The following is a 23,332-nucleotide window of genomic DNA, read 5'->3' on the forward strand; positions in this document are numbered from 1 at the left end:
ACCTCTAAATCCACTCGTATAAAACTATAAACCCCTTGGAAAATTATCCATATTACAGTTTTGAAACAAATAAAATCTCTGGAAAACAACACCCAACGTAAATTGACGTGCTCCCTACAAAACTGCTCTTCGATCCACCTATGTTAATTATAGGTTTGGTTTCAGGTGAGATTGAAGCACAGGTGTCGAGGCAAAGTGGGCATGTTAGTACTGCTGTGTGCTCTCTCAGGAAAGGTGTTACACAAGGACGCTAGTGAAAGACTTGAGGAAGATCCCCAAGGGCAGAAATTCCCTTGGCTACCCAGGCCTGTTCCTCTCGTCATGTGTGAGGCAGCTCAAAAAGGTTTGATCTCAGGAGGGCTTAGAAGAGGTAAGTGATTTTAGAATTAACAGTAAGGTGTTATTCTGTATCAATATGTTTCAATTTTAATAGTTTCACAATGTCTTTACAGAGGCTAAGCTATGAACTGCTCTCTTATAGTATCTTACCACATGCTTTGAAGACGCAAGGTTTTCTAAACAATCTGTTACACAAGTAACGAAAGTATTGGAAAGGTGGCTGCATATACAACCAGATTTATGTTTAGAGGCGAGCGGCAGTAGGGCAGTCCCCCCCCCCCCCACCAGTAGGTCCCTGTAATCGTAAGCTCGAAGGTATGCTGGCGTGCGTAAGAACATTTCGCACACTTACAGTTTGAACAGTATATTGGCTCCTCATCACATACCCACAACTATTGGCATATTGCAGAGTTATTTATAAATACATAAAACTCGGTGTTCCCAGTAGAATAACATTTTATTTGTGTAAATAAAATAATGTTTTGTCGCACATTTTTGAGCTCGAAATCAGTAACAATCTTTTAAGTAATTAAACTGACACATCATTTTGAAAATCAATCAACGTTAGATGAGTTTTAAACTCTGTTACCATGTTATACCAATCCAATAGAACGCCGTTGTTGTCATTAACGTTTGCGATTCCAAGGGTTTCTGTGACGAACAAAGTAATTACTGGCCCCTTATTACACTGGTAAGTCACTGGTAAGTAGACTCGGAGACCATTACTTGGCTGCTTCAACCTTTATTCCTCAGTTTTCTCTGTCAAATTTACTGGGTTTCTTTCTGCAATGCTTATTCTATTGTTATTCATGTTCCACACAAAGTTATCAACAATGAGTAGAGATAACTTTTTAAAACGGGTGTGGCAGGAGAGACAAAGTCCTCTTCACAGTGGTGAGTGAATACGTAGAGTCAAAACACTGTACTTAGTCACGGCCAACACCAAAGGCAAGTCTAAAGAAATGAAAGTTCAAAGGTTGCACATTGTTCACACTTTAATTTCACGTCAGACAATAGGACCTACCTTCCCACCTTTGTAGACAGCTGCAGTAACTTCATAATGAGGTTAAATATTAATGACACTATGCAGGGATCTTTAGAACCATCCTTTTCTTTTATTATCCACGATACACATTAATTTTTAATTGTAAATTGTTTCAAACTATGGATATCCGTCACTATCACCAATGACATCTAACCATATAAATGTGTTACATGTCTTCTTCGTATAGGAATTATTTTATAGACCAATGATGAAAATTTAAAGTTTAACAAAAATTTAGAATAAGTAAATAAAGTCGTACAAGAAGTAAAAAATAACGTAATTTGAATAAATAATGAGAATTTAGATAAATTGATCACCAAATTTTCAAGTAATGCCAATGGAAATAAAGTAATAGTAATTAAAATTCCAATGCTAATCAGAAAAGATATACTAGCAATGGTAATGATTATGACTTAATTAAGCTAATGAGTGCTTGTAGTAACTATTATAAAATGCTTTAACAGCTAGAACAAAATGCATTACAACTCTGAATAAAAATGGTTCTATAAAAGAAGATTCAGCCTAAAACACACTAAGACTGTAGAACTACAGCAATCTTATTAGTATTCTAATACTGAGTCTTGCTGATTATGCTGACAGACAGGTGGGCTGTATACTCGTAGAAGTAAGTTTAAATCTTGGCATAGGCTAAATGTTTTTCTTACATGATATTCAATAAGACTTATTATAGTTAATTTTTGGTTACTAATTGATTGGGCTGATGTTTTTTTCTAGGACCGAAGATAATTCCATACAGTAGCCTTGATGGGTATATCAAAGGTCTTTATTTTTCAGCACACTGGGTAAGTGAAAATTTAATTTAATTGTTTTCCTTATGTATATACAAGAATTATATTTAGAAAACAGAATTTTCACCAATAATTCGAATGATCTGTTGCTAGTGCCCTCCATGCAAGGCGTTCACGCCCCAACTTGTTGACTGCTATCGTAAGATCAAAGGCAGAGGGCATAAATTTGAAGTGATATTCATCAGTTCAGATAGGTAAGTTTTACTTGAAACAGTTCTTTTAAGCAGCTGTTTAAGACTGGATCTTCAAAATTCTTTTTAAATATTCAAAATTGAAATATTCATTATGTCATCAGTTTTTTTTAGACGTATCTTCTATCAAAATATTTAATTCGAATGTAAAATATAATTTTAAGTACTAAGTTTCTTTGATGGTTTTAAGTAAGTACTCATATATCAATAATTCATTACTGATAAAAAGCAAAGTTAAGATTCTTTACTCTTGGCAGGTGAAAAAATGTAGTTTATTCTGTAAATATTTATTTTTTACTTATATTTTAAAATAACAGATATACTACACATTTTGTCAAACTGATAAATTATCAAAACATCCTAAATTTTGGATATACTGTAGTCTACTTTGTGAAAAATGTATGATGAACTCTTTATTGTTATAGCTTCTTTTTAGTAAACATCTGGGATTTCATAATTTAAAAAAGAACAAAAAAAAAAAATAGACACCACTGTTTGATGAAAAAGTATAGATAACCGAGTTTAAAAGGTAACAATAAACTAACTAGTAGAACTAAGATTAACGGGAATTTCAATAAAATTTGGATTTTTATTTCTATGTTTATACATACAAAGTAAATTATTTACAAAGAACTTCCAGTTTTTATGTCGGTAAAAATGAAAAAAAGGTACCAATTTATGGCACTTTTGAAACAAATTGCAACATTAAACATTTATAATTCGGAAACTTGTGATCCGATTAAAACCAAACTTTAATATAAGATAGATACAAGCGTACTGTTGTGAGGGTGTAATTTTAAAAGAATTTTATGAAGAGAGTTGTTATTAAATTACCATCTTAACTTCTATTTTCGACAGGGATGTATGAAAAATTTGGAATTGGTTATGCTACGGAGTTCTAAAAAATCATTAATTGAGTGTGTAATTTGGTAAACTTTTATTTTAAAAGTTTAATTTTTTACATGGATATAATCGAACCGGTTTTGGTAATTTAGCCCGACCAACCCGTTTTTGTTTATTTATTTAATTTATTTATTTTGTAACACTTAATTTTACATAATCATGGCCCCACCAAGTCAACATGAATTATCGGTGAGGTCCATAATGAAACTGAAAAAAAGCAAGATACAAAATTCCATTACAGTTTCATCAATTATTTGTTTTGATCAGTTTAGTTCATGCTTTTACAAGAAAATGTTATGTTGCTCTTTGTGTTTAAACGCGTCAACTGCCAAACTTCCGAGGCAACACCGCACTGGGCATGTATACTTTTTACAATCTAGGATATTTATGCTTTATTATTTAATAGTAAACGGGTTAAGTCCAAGTACTATAATTATTTTGAATCCAATAAATAGTGTTATGAAATCCCTCTAGTTTATGTGTAGCAACAGCCCTTACCCAATATAAACTTACATATTACTATTTATCCAGTACTATTATTTATTTGAGTGAGGACAACCTAGAGAGGTTCTTGATAATGGTATTCACAACACCTACATTAAAATTCCGTAACACCTTATTCCACATCTTTTAATCCTCATCTCATGTAGGCTATTTCTAAAATTGGAAGAAATTCCTTTCCATTTAATTTATAACACTTAATTATTCTTACATATACTTAATTATTGAAAATAATTTTCAAGAGAACTAACTCTGGAAAAGTGATTAGCATAACATTGATTATTTATCATTTACTCATTGTTTTTATGATCTAGTTCAGTCAGATTCCATCTCCTCCGGACATCTAACAATTTCATTTTCCAAGTCACTGTTTTTAAATCTGAAATGTGTTGAAACAGTGGAGTGGCCAGAAATGAAGTCTGACTGGGGAAAGATTTATTTGTCAGCTGAGCTATAGTGTAAATTAGGAAAATTCAAAGATCCTCTCCAGGAAAAATATAAATTTTAGTTTATGAACCTTTGCATAAATAAGTTTTACTCCCATGTAAAAGTTAGTTTTAAATTATAACTTTTGAAATTTTACATGCAAAAAAACTAGATTAAATTGACACACCTAGTAATTATTCTCTCTAGGGAGGTCATAGACAGTAGGATATTATTACTGCATTCAGTGTCATTACTCTTTCATTCCAAATACCAAGCTGTGGAAAACGCTGCTATTTCACTGAACTCACTCTTCGATTCAAAATACAAATCTCTATGGCATGCTGTTATTTCACTAACAAGGTACTTAGCTGATTACATGTGATCTAGGTCGAGTCTGTCTGTTTCATAGAATCCAAAGTTAACCTCAACATTGTAACTCTTTTAAAATTTTATAATTTCATATTACACTTTCATTGAACATGAAAGTTTAGGCTTTGTTACCATGATATTTTTATTCCTTTTTTTCTGATATTTTTCTGGGAAAGGTTGTAACCAGACCTAAACCTTATTTTTCAACACAAGTCTTAAAGTAATTTCATCATATAATATAAAATGGAAACACTAACGGTTTACATTATAATGAACCCACAATATGGTTCTCTAGGAGTGAGGAGTCATATGAGAGTTACTTAGCTACGATGCCGTGGACAGCCCTTCCTTACAAGAGCGGTTATGGTCAAGAGCTGGCTTCGATGCTGGATGTCCATGGGATTCCCACACTGGTGCTGCTCGACTCTGATGGTTCTATCATCACCGATGATGGCCGTAGTGAAGTTAAGGAAGATCTGGATGGAGAGGTAAAATCTGCTTAGCTCCCCTAAAATAGTGTTTAATCAGCCAGCTTCCTCTCAGTTGTATGTGCAATGCCTGATAGTTGGTATTTATTGAAAATTTCTGTGCATCGTTATCAAAATCTGCTTCAGGGCACAATGCTGTCTTCTATGCTGCAATTTTTCTTTGGATTATAAAGCAGAAAGAGTGCTTGACTATTGATGGAGAATGTTCTACGGTATTTATATGATACAACAGTCTTTGTGTATTTATCACTCAAGTTATGTGGTGATTCACAATGAAGGCATAGAGATTTAATGGTGATGAATTGAAACTATTCATCATGAGGCTGGCTACATCTTTAGATGTTGAGGTTGCTGAACCCTTTTCTATGATGATATTTAAATAAACGTAAACCAATTTTCATTATAGTGGTTATTTAGTGTACTTTATTTAACATTTAATTTTAAGCTTCCATACATAATCCTGCTTGTACATACTAAATTATTACCTGAATACACGACAATGTTGCTAAGGTCACACATCTTTACATATTATTCCAACTGCAGTATATTTAGTAACTAACATGTTCAATAATGTAGGTATTTTTATAGAAAAAACCATAAAATCAAATCTATATTCATTCAAAATGCAGTACTAGGCTAGTGTACTGGATGGCAGAGAAGTGACAGAAATCTAATTAAAGCCAGTTTATATAATTTGTAAACAATCTCATTCTATCCTGGGGTATTGGGGTATACATACTTTCAAATTCGGTACAATATACAAGACTTGTAATAATAGTAGTATTCATCTCTTGGAACAAAAACAATTCAACTGAGCATATATCACTTTGACTTTAATGATTAAAACATTTGTTCTTCACAATGCGTTTAATATATACCTACTATCTAATTTCCGTATCAGCTTCTTGAATGGTTGAATGGTAAAATTAAAATATCGGAATTGGTGTGAGCATATCAAAATTTGAATTGTGCAACAGCTGACAAATAAGAGGGAATTAGAAGCAATCATTTTAAAAAGCAATTTGATATATTAAAACAGATATATATATATAAAATATATATTTTAACGCATATTTTGGGTCAAAGCCCAAGTGTAAATTTTCTACATCAACCAATACTAGAGGTGTGAGAGAGCAACATTTTGCTGCTGCTAGTGACCATGAATACATCAAAAAGAGAATATTACGAGTCTCAATGTCAATCTCAACTGATGATGAAAGCCAGTGGTTATCACTGTAAATAAGTAGTTTTCAACAATAACTCATTGTACATAGAGACACACATTTTAGAAGGTCTGGAAAAGCATCAAATACTAGAATACTTAATTAATTTTGGGAGCACAAAGATTATGTGATGCAAGCCACTCGTTGAGAGTGCACTTCTCACAATACTGCATGCACTCTCCTGTCATAAAGAGTTAATTCATACTGTATACTCTGCCTCTCTGGTAGCCATTTCAGACCATTTTTAGGTTCATGTACAGTGGATGTTTTGTCAGTAATTCAACATTTTCTCCAATTCAGCCCATTCTGCAGTAATTTTCTAGTTTCAGTACAATGTTGTATATCTATTATCGAGTAGTAAAAATAATGACATCTAAAATTTTTATATTCTCGATTTTCAGTTTTTTCCATGGAGACAGAGGCCAGTCAACATCCTGACAGATAGGTTAGCGGAGCTACTGTATGATTCACCTGCAGTGGTGTTGTTTGTTGGTTGGTATCAATTACATTTAATAACTTCTACTATTTTAATCTCTTAATTAACTTGTTTAAGAATCAAAGATCATGACTATTCTAAAAATCTGGCAAAGGTTTTAAACACAAATCTCCTTGCAATTATTTATGTGTTCAATAGGAAGTTTTACATAAAAATTACAGTATACTGCAATTCGTGTGTGCACTAACAATTGAAAAATTATGAAAAATTCTAGAGACATTGTGAAGGAGAGTGGCAGATCCAACGAATGAACCCTTGGAGAAATTGTTCTTCCCCAAGTCTCTGGTAGATTTTTCATCCATTTTATTTAATAGATATTTTGTAGTAAAATTGTTAGAAGGCTAAACTTGGATTAATATTGTTGCCAAATATATTTCAAAATAGCAGTCAGTTTTCCAGATAAACATATATTAGAATAAAAAGTTAAAATAAAAACAATACAAGGGGTTCTGTCAGTAGTCTTCTGTAGTAGGTAAAGTGCATCATCATAAATCAGGTAGGTAGTTTATTTTTTAGATATGTTTATTAATTCACTCATTTTTTTTGTTGATAAGACAAAACAGATACATATGCCAATTGTATTCATTTACAGGATTAGCCCATGTGCTAATCGTACAAAGAGAACAGTTCTTAATATTAATCATTATATTTCTCCTAGTAACCTTATAGCATATAATGAATTAATCAAAATAACCCACAGAATTAAGACATATTTCCTTGATTTAAAAAAGAAATGTTTCAGTCATAGCTTGCCTTTTTCCAGTAAATCTGTCAAATCGCAGCTAGCAAACAAAATTACGATTACATTACTATTACAGCTAAAAAAACTGACCTGTATTGTGGATATTCATTACTATCAATTTGTAGCCTATAACTTATTTATCTTATTCTTAAAAAATGTGAGCTCTATATTTTAAAATATTTTCATTAATTATTTTTACTATTTTACTGTGGAGAAAATTATTTAATTATTAACCTACATCAACTGAATTGATTTAAATGTATGTAAGAAAAACTGTGTTTCTCAAAACAAATAGACTCTAAGAGCTTACAAATTGTGACTATATCTCATTGACTGATTTTGTTTACTTCAACGTGATGCTTGGTATTTTGTGAGCCAAGCCAAAAATGTGAACTTTGAAAAAAAATATACTTTGGTATGTTTGAACTATATACCCTCCCTTTTCAATTACCAAAATTAGCAAGGCTAACAAAGATTCCTTTCAATGATTTTTTTCCTTTCCCCTAGTGAATTTCCTTAAACAATTTCATGAAAAACGAGATTGTGTTTTTATAAAGTGGAAATTAATAATAAAAATGATCATCATAATATTTATTGCTGGAGATAATTTCATAGCAAAATCATTTAACATTTGATCTACACATTGATTCCTGATAGATCTATTCAGGGGATGTCCACCTGGTTGTAACTTTCAAATTAACTCTTTCTTCCTGAACCATATGCAATTGTTACTTATTTGAAAGAACAAATATCTGTCTCAGATAAATTCACCAAGTTATGCTGTTTACAGCCGAAAATGGTGTAGCATTATTTCAAATTCTTCCAATAGAAAACTATTTCAAAACTAAACATATTAACAAATTATTATTAAAAATAAACATATTAGATAAAGAACTTGAAATAAAGCTATAGATCTATTAAGGGTGTTTAAGGAGCAAAGTAACAGTGAAATTCAGTATAGACAAGGTAGACTGTACAATTACCATACAACATTGACTAAAACTGACTTTCTATATAGGAACTTATGCTATCAACTCAAACTTTGGCTTTCCCAAGTTTGGTTGCTGTTAACTTTCAGATTACTGTCACTGTCCTGAGATACACTTGTCTTCTCCAGAAGCCCTTATTACTATTTATTTAAGATATATCTATCTTTATGCTTTATGAAATCAGAAGCCTTCAAAATAAATTTAAATACGCTACTGACAATTCTATACAGAGTGTTTATATTTTCAGATGGGGAAGAAGATGAGGATCTGGAGTTTGGAGAGGCTGTTCTTCTCCCAGTCGCTGAGTGGACAGCAACTCACACCCACAGCCTCCACCTTGACTACCAAATTCTCTTCTTTGTGGCTATAGAGGTATGAGTTAGTGGAAGTTACACCAAATTCCTTCAAAACATATTATAAGTTTTATTTTTTTGTCAAAATGTTTTGTGTGGTAGAGGCAGGATGTTAGGACAGATTAATGCACTTTGTTTTAGTATAAATTTGATGCTTCTAATTCAAGATATTATTAGGATGTCCGATAATCCTGCCAGCACACAAGCCATACGTAACATATTCATAGAATAAGAGAGATAAATGTGTATCACTGAATTCAACAACTGAAGTAGCTTTGATAAATGTTGTTATATTTCTTATATAATCTATTTAATACACCAGAATGTTCTCCAATAATAAAACAGATAAAATTTCACCTGGGAATAGAAAAACATTCTATTAACCCTACGATAGCAAACATTGAATGGACAACGTTGAAAGGCAACATGGGGTGACGCGTCACCCCATTTTGCTTAAAAGTATAATAAAGCATGTTAAATATACATTAAAAGTGCTTCTAACTTCATTATTTTAATAAACCGATTATAAATACACAAAATACTGTTATATTTGTTTTTCTTCTTTTCCTAATAAAGTATTAAGAAATGTATTTCAAGGAAGACTTAATGAACAAGTTTTCTATATTTCAAAATGCATTCAAAACAATGATAGTTACATAAAAGAATGAGAAAAAATACGCTTACTCAACAATATTTTAATGATAAGATACATGTTAGTGAAAAATAGCATTTTTTGAGTAGTTAAAATACTTTGTAAATGTATAATTATGTTCATAATAATATAGTTAAAATCATGAATAATAAAAAAAACAATACGAGTGTTTATAGACCACACTAGTATAAATTAATGTTTTGACTAAAAAAAAAATATAATACAAATGAAATATATAAAATTATAACATATTATTGTAGCTAAGGCAACATATTAATTTGTAATAAATTTACCTTTTGTTTTAAAAACATTCATCACAGACTTCTTTGCGATGGTCACCACAAGTTGGTTTCCTGCATTTTGAACACACAGTTTTCACTTTTTTGTCCTTACAACGTGGACACAAGTGACATCTAGCTTGTTTAGCTAGCTTTGCCGGTGGGTTGAGGGGGTAGCTGAGGATCCTCTATGTGTAGAATTGCCTTGATGGTAGCCTTCAGCTCCTTTGGAAGATTTGTTTCCAGTCTTCTTTCCATGTGAGGTCTTGCCAACTGCAGTCCCAGCTCCTTTAAAAATTGCCCTTCTCGCTTCATATTCTCTAATGGTACAGTTTTTTTTGAACAGGACCATTGCATTAACGCCTGCTTGGTCCAACATACCATAGAACATGCGGAGGGGCCATCGTCTAGTACCTCTTGATACACTGTATGCGTGTACCATTTTATCAAATGTATCTACTCCTCCTTTAGTCGAGTTGTAAAACTCTATGACTTCAGGGTTTTGGGAAGTCTTTATTTACATCAGGTTGGTTATGCATAGTTGACAGAATCAAAACGCATTTGTTCTTTTTTAGGAGTAAATTGATGTAAGCATCACTTGACCAGAAAATCCAAATTGTGTTGTGTTGACAGGCTTTTTGTTTTTTGTCTGCCAAAAATGAGGTAGGAATTTCTCTTTTGTTGCGCCTTACAGTTCCTACAAGTGTATAGTTGTGATCTTTGGCCATTGCTCAACAAGAGGGCACAGACATAAACCCAGTTATCACATGTTATGTTGCGACCCGTACCATGTATTGTTTTTTGTCAGATTGTTTTACATAATAATCAGCTGAAGTTTTACCTGGGTCTTTACCAATGTACGGAATTGCATCAATCATGTAGTAAGTGCGTGCATCACACATAGTCACTATTTTAATTCCATACTTATCTTGTTTCTTAGCGATATAAACCTTAAATGGACATCGGCCACGAAATGCCAGCAATTGCTCATCAATAGTAACATAAGCATGGGGCTCATAAACTGATTTGCATTTATCAATGAAGTTCATCCAAAGCTCTCTAATGGGGGCAAAAATTGTCTTTTGTATTTCGCACGTCTTTGTTGTCGAATCTTAAGCATATCAGTAAAAACCTAAATCGATTTTCAGTCATAACACACTTATAAAACTGTGATCCATAAGGAGAGCCACATTTCAGAAGTGCTAAGGTGCCCATCTTTCTGTGAATCCTGCTGTGTATAGCAAGCCAATCAAAGATAAAATTTCAGTTTTTGAATCAGTATCACATAAATACCTTTGAGGAGAGGTAAAATTTTTCTCTACGCTTAGCTATCTCTGTGTTTGTATGAATGACAATCATATTTATGGCTGACTGGTCTAGCAATATTTTAAAAGCATCCTCTTCAGTTGTTATAATTTAGAGCTGTTTTTCCCCTTGCATGAGGTATACGAATTATATTTCTATTAGCTGTTCTAGTAGTAGGAGGTGGTACAAGTGACCAAGTATAACCATTTTTACCTTTTACTATAGGTCCTTGTACTTGAGACGCAGGATTATCCGGTTCCGAGTCAGAAGCAGCTGAAGAATCATAGTCCGGTCGGGTATTCAGTATTGTCTTCCACAGAAGTTATAGAACTTTGATCTTCATCAATTATCACACTGTCTTCATCTAACATATCTCTAACTATATCACTAAAGTTTGGGTCTATTGTACTTGCCATATTATAATAAAACTTTAAACACAGCACTCTGCATTTGGACATACACCGAAGGCAACAGGGTTATGCGTCACCCCAAGCAATTATTTATAGTCACTTTGAACTGATCAACACACTTGTTATCTCGCGTGCGGGCACAGACTGGACTGCTTGTAGAATAGATAAAATATCAAGATCGTATTAGCAAGATTGCCACAACAACAACAAAATATTATTCTGTCTGTGTGGGGTTACGCGTAACCCCTGTTGCCGTTCTAGGGTTTAAAGTATATGGGATTCAAAAACATTTATATTTTTATTACAAATTACAAAAAGTGTATAATAATAAATATTATTTGCTATTAACAACAAAACAACTACTCGTATATTTCTGGACTTATTCTTGATGTTTCCACATATATAATAGAAAAGTCTTGTTTTAATAAGCCATATCTCTACCACACTTTGCCACCCAGCAGGGAATACTTCTTCAGCAGGGGTTTATACCTTCCAGTTGAACCTACCAGTGGACACAGCAAAAACCAATGTGTCACTTAAATCTGGGCAACCTTTTGGATATTCAGGAGCGGCACATCACTAACTGCAAATGTTGAAATTCTGGGGTTCAAGGGCAATTCTACAGGTCTAGTCTACTGCGGGAGATGACTGTTGAAGTTGGTGGGGTTTGTTCCCTAACCTCAGAGGTTCTTGCTAGCCTCAACAAGGGTGTGCCACCCGCTGCCTACTTTGACTGAAGCGGCTGGTTCATAGCTGGCCTTCACTTCTTCCGGGGGACATGACTTTGAGAGTAGTGCCCTAATTCTTCCTTGTGGATCTAGATAGGAGGTGGCCCATATCCCCTAACCTTACCCATCAATATCCTGGCACTCCAAAAGCAGCGCTAAGGTTCTTACAGGACTAAGTGCAATTTATAAGCTTCTGCTAAGAGAACAAGAAAAAACATACTTTGCCATTGTTAAAAAGTCAAATTTATTTTTCTACATAAATGATGTATGTGTTTTAGAATGACGCAAGCGAGAGCCTTCGCTCATTCACCAAGCTGGATGATGCTTCTCCACTTGTGACTGCCATCGACTTCCCTCTCAACAGGTTCAGTGTGATGGAGTATGGTGCTGAAATAACAGAACATTCGGTCAAGACTTTTGTTTCCAACTTTATATCTGACAAGCTCACATTTAGACCCATTAGTGAAACTGAATCTTCTTCTAGTACATAGTTACAAAAAGCAATAACATTAAAATATATAGGCAATCCAATGAAAGTATCTATAGCCTGTTGCTAGTCAAAAGCGTTTTAGCTTTGATGATTTCAAGTTAAGTAATTTCTTCCATAATCTATTTTTGCCATTGATGAAATATAGTCATAGACATCTTAAATAAATAGAGTTAGTATTTTATATAGCGATTTTGTGAACCTAAATTTAATATTTTCGTACAAACTAGATATAAGATATTTATTATCTTGGAAATTTAAAATTTGCTTAACCCTATCATTTGAAAAAAATGTGTTCTTTATAAGTTTAAAGTTTTGTATTACTTTGTATTTTAGTATTCAAATTATGTTTTGTTTATAAGTAATTGTTCTACTTTATATGTTATAAAAATGTGTTATGGAAAATGTGGACTATAGTATACTTTTTAGAAATTACCCATCATCTATCTGTAAACTATTCTCATATAAATATGATGTCCAATTCTAAAATGAGAGCATTCAAAATCATATATTTTTGGATTTTGTATTTCATGGAGTTTAGTGAAGGCTTAAAAAGCATCTAAAACTGCAGGTTTCAATAAGGAGCTTCTCAATTGTTATGTCTAATAATGTTGTAAATACACCTTCTGTAATCAATGATCAAGAAGAAAGTTTATTCATTGGAAACAATAAAATTAAGATGGTTTGGAGGATATCAGTTGACACCGATATCAACTTAAAGTTAAATAATAGCACAATTTAACCTCTAAAGAAAATACAGGGAGTGAGACATAGCTATTATGTCAGCAATAAAAGCATTGAATTCACTTGTCATGAGCATATATATATGGTGTGGTGGGACAAAATAATAAACTTCTCTCATCTGATTGCTGGGGCATGCCGGAATTGAAGGTAAAAGAAGCAGATCAACCAGCCAGAAAAGAGAATTCCACACATCCTAGAGGATTCAAACTGTTTACGAGCTGATTACTGCTTTCTTTAAAGGAGACCTCAGCAAAAGGCAAGAAAACATAAAGAAAAACCTTTTGGACAGAAAGCTGAGGTTGAGACAAGACAAAGAACTACTTGGGAGCTATGTTCAGAGCTGAGTTGAGAAGGCTAAAAGTATTGCCTTTCTTCTATGGCATGCAAATTTAATGAACACCTTTGGAAGTTTATTTAAGAGAAGATGGTACCTGTTCAATCTAGTGTGTCAAGATAGACAGGAAACTCGTCATCATCTGTTAGTAGAATGTGATGCTAGGAGAACAGGCTGATCTTAAGATTGTGTTAGGCAGGGGATGCGGGTCCATTAGACAAAAAAAAATTAGGATAGAACTCGACTTTAATCAGATCATTCGTTACTTGAAAATGTTATCTTAAACACTGGGTAAGTTACATGTTAAGTTGACTAAGTATAAGGTTCCTATTTTTTTTATTTATTTATTTTTTGGCCTGAGGGAAAAGGACAGTTAGTCCTAAAAGGACCCTTGTACCTCCCTTACTTTAGTTTTGTGTCCTCAAAGTTTGAGGCTTTTGCAAAAACTAATCAGATTTGACGGCTCCTGTTCTCTGATGTCCTTGGGGCTGAGGAGATATGCTCCCAGGAATCTTTTCAGAGTTTCTAAGATGGCAGGACAAACTAACCAAATATGCTCTGCTGATTCCTCCTCTTCTCCACAGAGTCTACATTTATCAGTTTGGCTAAGGCCCACCCTCATAAGATGTTTCCTTAGGGGGCCATGTCCTATCAACATCCCTAATATCAGTCTTATATCCTCCTTATTCTGATCCAAGAGAGCTGTCTACACTTTAATAAAAACAGAGATAAACATTTGGATAGTCTTAATCCTGAGGCTCTACTCCAATTAATGTTTCTTATCCTCTTTTCTCAATCTTTAACCAGAGCTTTGCTGTTGGAGAAGGCTATCCCGCAACCTAGCTCAGGCCCCACCATTATAGTCCTCCCTTTTTGGCAAGGATGTCTGCTTTTTTATTTCCATGAATGCCCTCATGACCCGGCACCCAACCGAGTTTTCAATAAAAAATAGGTGCCTATTTAGCTACACTCTATGTGGCAGTGATATCAGAGAGTGTCAGTGTTGTGCGCGGGGTAAGCACAATGATACTGTAGTTGGATGTGGCCTTGAAGATTTTATATTGCCACGGCATGGTCATTGCTATATCCCCAACCCTAATACACGCTTAAAATGTTATTCATGTCAGTAGATCACCCACTCACAGTCTAGTTTTGAAGTTGTTTTGTTGACACTGTGTAGTTTTTATTACCTGTGTATAATGTACCTTGATTAGTGAATATCCCATACTTCAGAGGGAACACAAGTCAGGTGGTGGCCGCACATATGTTTTTATCATGGAGCATAATTTTAGAATTGTGGTTTAAACAGAAACTTGTTTCTGACCTATAAATGTTTCATTCCAGACACTTAGACTTTGATGTCTCTATGCTAATAAATGGTCAAAACTACAATCATCTGTTAACATCAATTGTTTATAATTTATATTCTGTGTAAGTTTTAAATACAGATTTTTAATATATATATATATATATATATATATATATATATATATATTGTAAAAATTTATGATTAACAGATAATTTTATTTTTTTTATTCATTATCATTGAGACACTAAAATCTAAGCTTCTGGATTAAAGCACAAGTGGATCTGATACAAGTTCCTATTTATAGCATAAATTTAAACATCCTCCTCGTGCTAAAAGCAAGACCTCAGATGAACGACAGGCAGCTAACTAGAGTCTTAAAAGCTTGGCTTTATACACAAACCTAGTTTATTAATTTAAATCACCTCTTGTCAGCTTTCATAAAAACTAATCTGCGAGAAAATGAAATGATAGTTATAGTAGTATGTAAATATTTAGAAATAAAGTTCTTTCTACTGAATTGCAAATAGTATGTAAATATTTAGAAATAAAGTTCTTTCTACTGAATTGCAAAAGTGTACATAGTTAATATTTATTTATTAAATTTATATTTGGGAGAAAATACTAACACAAAATATCTTATTGAATCGGTAATTAAAGTCCAGTTACATAAATAAACATGCCACGGAAGAGGTCCTGTTTTTGTTGTAGTGTGAACGTTGTAGCAAACAAGTTGGTCATAATTGCTGGCAAAAGGGTATTTTAATTTAGAGTAGAAAAGCATCCAAGTACTGACCCCATTGAAATCATAAGGTTTATTGAGGAGTAAGGGTAGGCAGAACTGCTATAACTGTTTTTCATCAAGTATATCAGTCAGAAGTAGAGGAGAACTATAGATCTTTCAGGTCATGTCACCTTTCTCTTTCTCTGACTCAATACAATAATAAATGATAATACTAATCCTCTTCAATAAATTCAAAATTTTAAAGCATTTTTTTATTACTACAAAATTGTTAGCAAATTTATGCAATCCAAAAGTGTTCTAGCTAGTGGTCATTTATGAACACTCCTGCAAGTTTTGTTAACACTGCAAGAAACCTTCTGATAACACTGACTTCACATTGCAACTGGATGAAAAATGTTAGGAAAATTAAGGATTGTCGACACCACCACCCCACCACCTTGTTAGAGCACTTGGTATAGGACCTAGCAACTGTGAGACCCAGGAATATCCTGGACACAGAACTCTTATGCTGTGCTGTGCCACAATCTGCCTGGCGTCCTCTCAGGAGTTACTCAAGCCAATTCAAGAGTTAGTAAATTTACAAACAAATCAAAGAAAATAAATAACACTTTTACAAATTGAATGCCAATGTGTTAAAAATTTGGTTGAAACAAATAAAAAGTTATTTTCTTAAATTATTTTGATGTAAAAGACATGAAAGTTGTAAGTAAACATGAAATGCATGCAACAACTATAATATTCATTTATAAAATGTACTTTCCTTGACTTTTTCGCAGCATCAATAACTTTCTCATAATTAAAAGTCCCAACAATAAAGTAAAGTGAAGAGAATTGCTATGTGAGCTTTTCTTGTGATACGCGTATCCCATCCTAAAACATGTATTTATTAATTTCAAATGGAAACAAATACCTTTCAGGACTTGCAATAGTAATGGGAACAGTCAGCAACATTCTGCAATCAATGTAAACACTGGACAAAAGATTCTTTATGCCAATGAAATACTTAATCACTTTCAGTACCAAATGTCAATGTAAATATCTTGTGGAATTAAACACTTTTATATTATATATTAAAAACTCAAAACCACATATATCTTTTTACTTATACTTGTCCTAATCCTGATTAACCTGTAGAAATATTCTCTTTCAGTTCTCCAGTACGGTACTGGAAGCCATATATCCTAAAATAGTTCTTAAACTGTAAGAATCCTTTACTAGCATGGTGTCAATATCCGATATAAGTAATCACGTTCTATTTTTTCCCTATAGACACTGCATTCATGCATGCAGCATACCACATTCATACTCGAAAAGCTTTCTCTTTTAACTGAATAAATTTCCTAGAATCTAATTCAAGGTTTTTTGTTAACTGTTTTGCTGTAATTCTTTGCTAGCAATAACATCTCATAGTATTTCTTTAAAAAAGTTATTAGTCCCAAGGATAATAAGATGCCACTTAGAGATCCATGTCCTCTGTCTGAAGAGTTGTGCCGACTGCGTTTAAAGCTAAGAAACTTTGTAACAATCTGCTATAGTTAGAATGAACTCAGATTTCTAGTGCTCAATAATTGTGCTAAATTCATTGTTATTATAAAATATATAATAACAAATTTAGATTGAACTTATTCTCCAGAATCTTACATTGTCCTTGTGACTGACAATGATGTTTTCCATTCTACTAATAGTTGTTATGAGTTGTTCCACGGATATTTTTATAATTTTGTAAAGTAAGAAAGAAAATTTTACAATTTTTAACTATAAATATTCTATGTTTATATTTTTTGTAATATCAACGTACGAGACAGTCTCATTTGGGTAATTGTATATTCCTGATTTTAGTTTGAAAAATTATCTTTTAAAAAGACCATCAACACTTTCTCATAATGTCTATATGAGAAATGTGTGTCTATTGCCAATGGCGCAGTGTAGCTGGTACAGTGGTTATCGCAAGATAAACAGACCAAGCAACGTCGAGCGTGGCCGCTGCTTGGATAGTTGACTGTTGAGTGATCCTGTCCTTGCAAGCGGCCCGCATGCCTGGCCATTGGTGGTGGTTCGGAAGTCACCTTTAAGCCGTTGGTCCCCAGGTTAAGTGTTAGAGAGGGCTTCTTAGCCCTAACTTCGCCTGGTAAAAATAAGACATTCTATATTCTATTGTATATATGTTTATTTATTTAGTTGTTTCCTGTCAGCATTTAAATTTATATTTTTTATATTTTTACAGGGCCAGGGTTCTTAGAAAAGCAGTTGCCCTGCTTCCCCTTGCCTATGATCGGCCCTGTAAAAGATTCTCCTATCCTCTCCCTGCAAATTAGTCAGTCTATGTCACTGCATGTATCCAATAGGTACAAAACAAAACAACACAAGTCTAAAAATTTAGGTCTATAGAGGCTTTCTCAACAATAATTTATATTTTGCATTCAGAATATGTTCATCCATCCCTTATAAATCAAAGACATAAAGTATCTTTAATTAAAAATCTCTATTTGAAAAAATCTTATGTTGAACTTGGGCTAGATAACATAATATTAATTGACATATATTTTTTTAAATTATGAAGTAACTTACTTTCCTTTTATAAATTTTAGTTCAAATAAGTATTGTGAAACGACCACCTATCTAAGGAATAGCTGCATTCATTTGACTTGGTTATCCCGCAGGAACCGCTGTACTCACAAAGCCAGTATCAAAATACAGTATGGTAAGGAAGAAAACTCCTCTCGCATCCACAGATTTAATTAAGTATGTGTCGCCATATAATAAGTAATAATTTGTTTTAACGTAATAAACTCTAAACTAAGCAAAAATACAATACATTTTACTCTTTTAGGTGAACAGACCGAAAAACACCCATAGCATATAAATTCCAAAAGAGCCCATAATCATAAAATATCTTGGCTTGAATTTTTAGAGGATCCAGTCCCATAAACAAAACCTTGTCCAAATATGAGGCCATTTGGCCTTTAGGGTGAACAAAATAAACACTTATGGAAGACAAATGACAATTTAGTTTTTATTAGGATAACAAAAATGGCCAAAAACTGAACTAGGAACAATTTTTTTTTACCTGCTGTAGAAATTGTTTGCATCCCTAAAACTTAATGCATAATGAAGATCCTTTGTTTTGTATTTTAACCCTAGAAATGGCCGTCCAATATTTCTGTGCTAGCAGGGTTTCTTTTCTGATTTGTAAAAGTTTCATAACTCTGATTTAACTTATGTTATTTTTACTCAAAAGTATACTTGTAATATATAGTTCTTTTTACAAAATACAAGAAACTAAAATTTCTTCATATAAAAAAACATAAATATAATATTATTCTACACATAGTGTAGGATTGTGATAAAATTGTGTTGTAAAATTGTCATGTTTGAATTCCCTAGTTCCTACTTAAGCTTGTTTATCATAAATCAAGATACGAAGCCAAATAATGGCAAATAAAAACATAAAATAAAAATTTGCTGTTACTAAACAAACTTTAAATTACTATAAAACAAGCTGTGAATTGACAAAAATGCAAGAATTGGTCAGTAAAAATTAAGTTTTACATATTAGCCCCAAAACTTATTATTAGAACAGTATTACTGATGTATGCTTTAATGTAATAATTGTAATTGTATCTTCAAATAAAAACTATAAATAAAATAAGAAAATTTATAATTTTACTAATAAAAACAATTAAACAAACATCCAATAATTCTTCACAAAAGTATACTGAACATTCATTTAATAGTATCTTATAGCTTATAATCTAAACTTTTGATTGATGTACAAAATTTGTTGAATACTTCCATTTTGATCTATACCAAAATGCAATGATTAAATCAATGAAGTATCAACATGGTGGTTGGCACCAACTATGCATTAACTTTTATACTTTATTAAAATTTACTTTATTATTATTTACTTATATTAATTATATTGCTTCTTTACAAATTAGCAGTTTTAATTCTTAAGTTGTTGTAATTAGTTTCTTTAGGTGATACAAATTAGCAGGTATTATGCTTAGAAAGCATAAATCATTTTAACAGCTTGAAATATTGCCCACTTTGATTTTCTTTGTTTTAAATAGGTGTTATGAAGGGGGGGAGGTTCCAAACACACTTAACAATCCTAAACCTCTCTCTCATTAATTATTCACATCTAAGTTAGCTTCTTAATTTTAATATTGAATGCAGGTTGATGCATTTATTAACCTGTACCCATAATCTGTTTATACTAAATTTTCAATTATTTAATTTCCATGATTCATCCTTCCAAGAAACATGTGATCTTTCAAATAACAATAATGAATAATGTTATCCATTCCTGATTGTTAATGGGTCCTAGAATTTCAATCTAATTAAGGAAAGATGTCTGGTAACATCATCCTAATACTTTTAATTTATATCATCCAATTCTAAATACCAAAGTTCACCACCCACAGAACATAATTTTTATAATGATTATGTACAAATAAGGTCTACTGGTTTAAAGAAATGTATAAGGATTACCCATTTAGTCTTTTTTATAGTAAATTTAATTTTTTGCCCTTGAAGGTAGGAGTGCTTTATTTCTTCTCAATTATTTCCAGCTCCACCTTCCTTAGTAGAAAAAATGAAGCCAAAAACCAACAATTTTCAAAAATATAAGCAATTTTGAGAGGGGTTAGGGCCCCTACATTTGCACCCCTTTTCGTGTTTTAAGTACAGCACTGGTTTAGAAGTGGCACTGGTGTATCAGGCTCACAGAAGATGGCTGAAGTCAACATACTACATGACGTCATTCTGTCATCACTATGACGTCATACTGTCGTATTTAGACGTCACACTGTTGTCATTAGAGACGTCACACTGTCAATAGAGACGTCATTCTACTGCTAGTTCATTAGTTTGCTGCCAGAGCGTACTAGCATCAACATGGTTTTACCGATCACCGTTAGATAGCGTTAGCTTGCTTTTGTTGCGAGATAGCACTTAAAAGAGCGAGAACCAAACGAGACTCCGCTCTGAGGTATCAGGGCGGCATAAACTAACCAAGATCAACAGCAAGCAGCGCGAGTGAGAATGATTTTAGTAACTTCGGTGACGTCTACACATGATGATATTTGACGTAACATACACTCCTCACTCTACCATTCTAAAACCTATTTTAAAATTACACCTTGAGAGTAAATTTGTACGCATGCAAATCTTAAAACAGTCGTTTATCCTTTCTGTTTAACATTTAACTTCTTTCCGAAACAATCATGCAGCCATCCAACATTTACTTTAGTACGAAGACGAAAAAATTATACACGTTCTGTTGTTTTATATATACTGACTCATTACAATAATAATAAATCTATACTGGATACATTGAGAACGGGTAAGCTTTGGTTCCATTTTACATCTTCTTATTTAAAGATATTTGCATGTACAAATCAAAAGTGTAAGATGTTTGGTGCATTATTATTTATTAGACATTATGTAAACAAAAATTAATAAATACAGAAAATATAAAACAACAAACAAATATATACGAGTCCAGACAGCTTTACCCCTAACACCTGTATTGAACAAGGATTTGGTCTCTCTGATTACAGCCTGCAAAAACATTTATGGATCAGGTGTTGAATGATCCCAACTCTTTCCTAGCAAGTCCTGAAGTAACTAGCGCCTAAAAGCAGCCACGTGTCTTTTCTGTTATACGATCGCATTATGAGTAATTATCTATACAAATACATTGATATGAAAGAAGCTTATTTTACCCGGATTGATGAAATTATTCATAAAAATATGAAATGTTATACTTGTTTGCGTACACAAACATAGTTCACAAAAACTTATTAAATGTAAACATTATGATTAAATGTACATTTCTGGTGACCAAAATACTTTGATATTGCATTACTTTGTTGGAAGAGATAATTGACTTCATAACGTGTACACCAAAGAGTAAAATCGACATGATTAACCGAATGCATGCACTGTACATTAATGGTGAACGCACGGCTAGCAACGGAGTAACTGATAAGATAAGGAAACAATACCTAGTAACGTCGTTTAATGTGATGAGACCAAATATTATTATCTGGACTGCTCTATTGGAAGACTGGTCACAAGAATTACGATCGTGTAGTAAAACAAATGGTGTCATATAATAGAAAAAAAACCCGCAACCACCAGCTAATTTGAACTATATAATAACCCTAGATTTTTGTGGGACCGGTAGAGGAATTTACACCATTAAAGTCATCTATCGTCAGTTGTGCTAATTTTTATAGGCGTCGGAATAGTAGAGGAATTGTCAAAAATACCAAATGAGTTTTCCACGCGTCAAATGTTTTTAACTGGACACAATTAAAACCAACTATCGGACAAATAAATAATGGTCAGGTAAGGCGTGTTATGTATTTGCACAATGTCTTATCCCTTTAAGAACCTAACAGTTTTAAACTTTAAAACCAAGTACACTATTAATTTTATATTAAAAACTATTAAATTGTTAAGATATGATAAAGGACAGTGATTTAACCCAACAAGACCTATGGAAACTGAAATGCTAGAATTTTACAAATCTTCATGAGAAGATACTGCAACAGTAACTGGCACAGATGGAAGTGGAAGTAACCTCATATGACTAGCCGGGCTTTAGGTTTTCAGGCCCTCTCCCTTCACAACACATAATCTTATAGTGTATCTAAACAATAACTTGGCATTCAAGCTCCTTCTTCTTTGTCAAATACATATAAATCGATTTATTACTTATTAGTAAATACGAAAATTACAAGTCCATCAAGTGAATTCTCGTGTCACTTATCAGCCCTATCAAGGTGGGGCCCTTACCTCTACTTTTCCCTAGTCCAATCAGATTCCAATACGGGTCAATCTATTGGGAAGGAGGGAGTGGGCGGGGGAGATGCTTACAAAGTTCTAATTGATAAACATTCACAAAATCATACAGTTCGCATAATGCTAAATAAAGAAAATCCGAGTTAGCTCTTTCGCTCTATTTTATGAAATTCGAGCCCTGCCGGTCCAACATTTGTATGAGAACATAAACGATTTTATACAAGAAGCTGTAATGAAAGTACTAACTTCCTTGTATACGGAACAAGGAACGTAAACAGAAAAAAAATTTACCAAAAGTAAAAACAGAAATATGGAAACTCTGTTTTCAGTACGCAGGCCCCAATGTATTGAATACATTACCATTTAATATTAGATCTAAAAATAATAAATAAAAAGAAATTGCAATAGCTTATTTTATTGGCTAATTGAAAAAAATGTTTTTTTTACATACATTCATTTGATATAAAACAATGGTTTTACAATGAAAATACCGTAGTCTAATCCAATTAATGTGTTTCTGAGTACATGTATGAATATGTTTGAGATTAAGTGAGTATGATCAAGAGATTGAATGTGAAATTATTTTTGTGTATCCTTTGTGTATAATGTATAGATGAGAAAACGTGTATTCATTGTAGTTTGGGTTGAAAATGCAT

General features: G+C 32.8%; 1 protein-coding gene across 1 annotated transcript in view; it reads left to right on the plus strand.

Annotated features, from left to right (window-relative positions):
- The window catches only part of LOC124369448 (nucleoredoxin-like), a 59,852-nt gene extending 46,832 nt beyond the window's left edge, over nucleotides 1–13,020 (plus strand). The window contains exons 2-8 of the mRNA XM_046827454.1: nucleotides 166–370; nucleotides 2,120–2,187; nucleotides 2,287–2,387; nucleotides 4,879–5,071; nucleotides 6,696–6,786; nucleotides 8,769–8,893; nucleotides 12,526–13,020. Coding sequence (XP_046683410.1) covers nucleotides 166–370; nucleotides 2,120–2,187; nucleotides 2,287–2,387; nucleotides 4,879–5,071; nucleotides 6,696–6,786; nucleotides 8,769–8,893; nucleotides 12,526–12,738 — 996 coding nt within the window. The 3' untranslated portion in view covers nucleotides 12,739–13,020. The remainder of the gene's footprint in view (nucleotides 1–165; nucleotides 371–2,119; nucleotides 2,188–2,286; nucleotides 2,388–4,878; nucleotides 5,072–6,695; nucleotides 6,787–8,768; nucleotides 8,894–12,525) is intronic.
- Nucleotides 13,021–23,332: the final 10,312 nt, after the last annotated feature.

This window comes from Homalodisca vitripennis, chromosome X, assembly GCF_021130785.1.
Source record: "Homalodisca vitripennis isolate AUS2020 chromosome X, UT_GWSS_2.1, whole genome shotgun sequence".
In the NCBI taxonomy this organism is placed as follows: Eukaryota; Metazoa; Arthropoda; class Insecta; order Hemiptera; family Cicadellidae; genus Homalodisca; species Homalodisca vitripennis.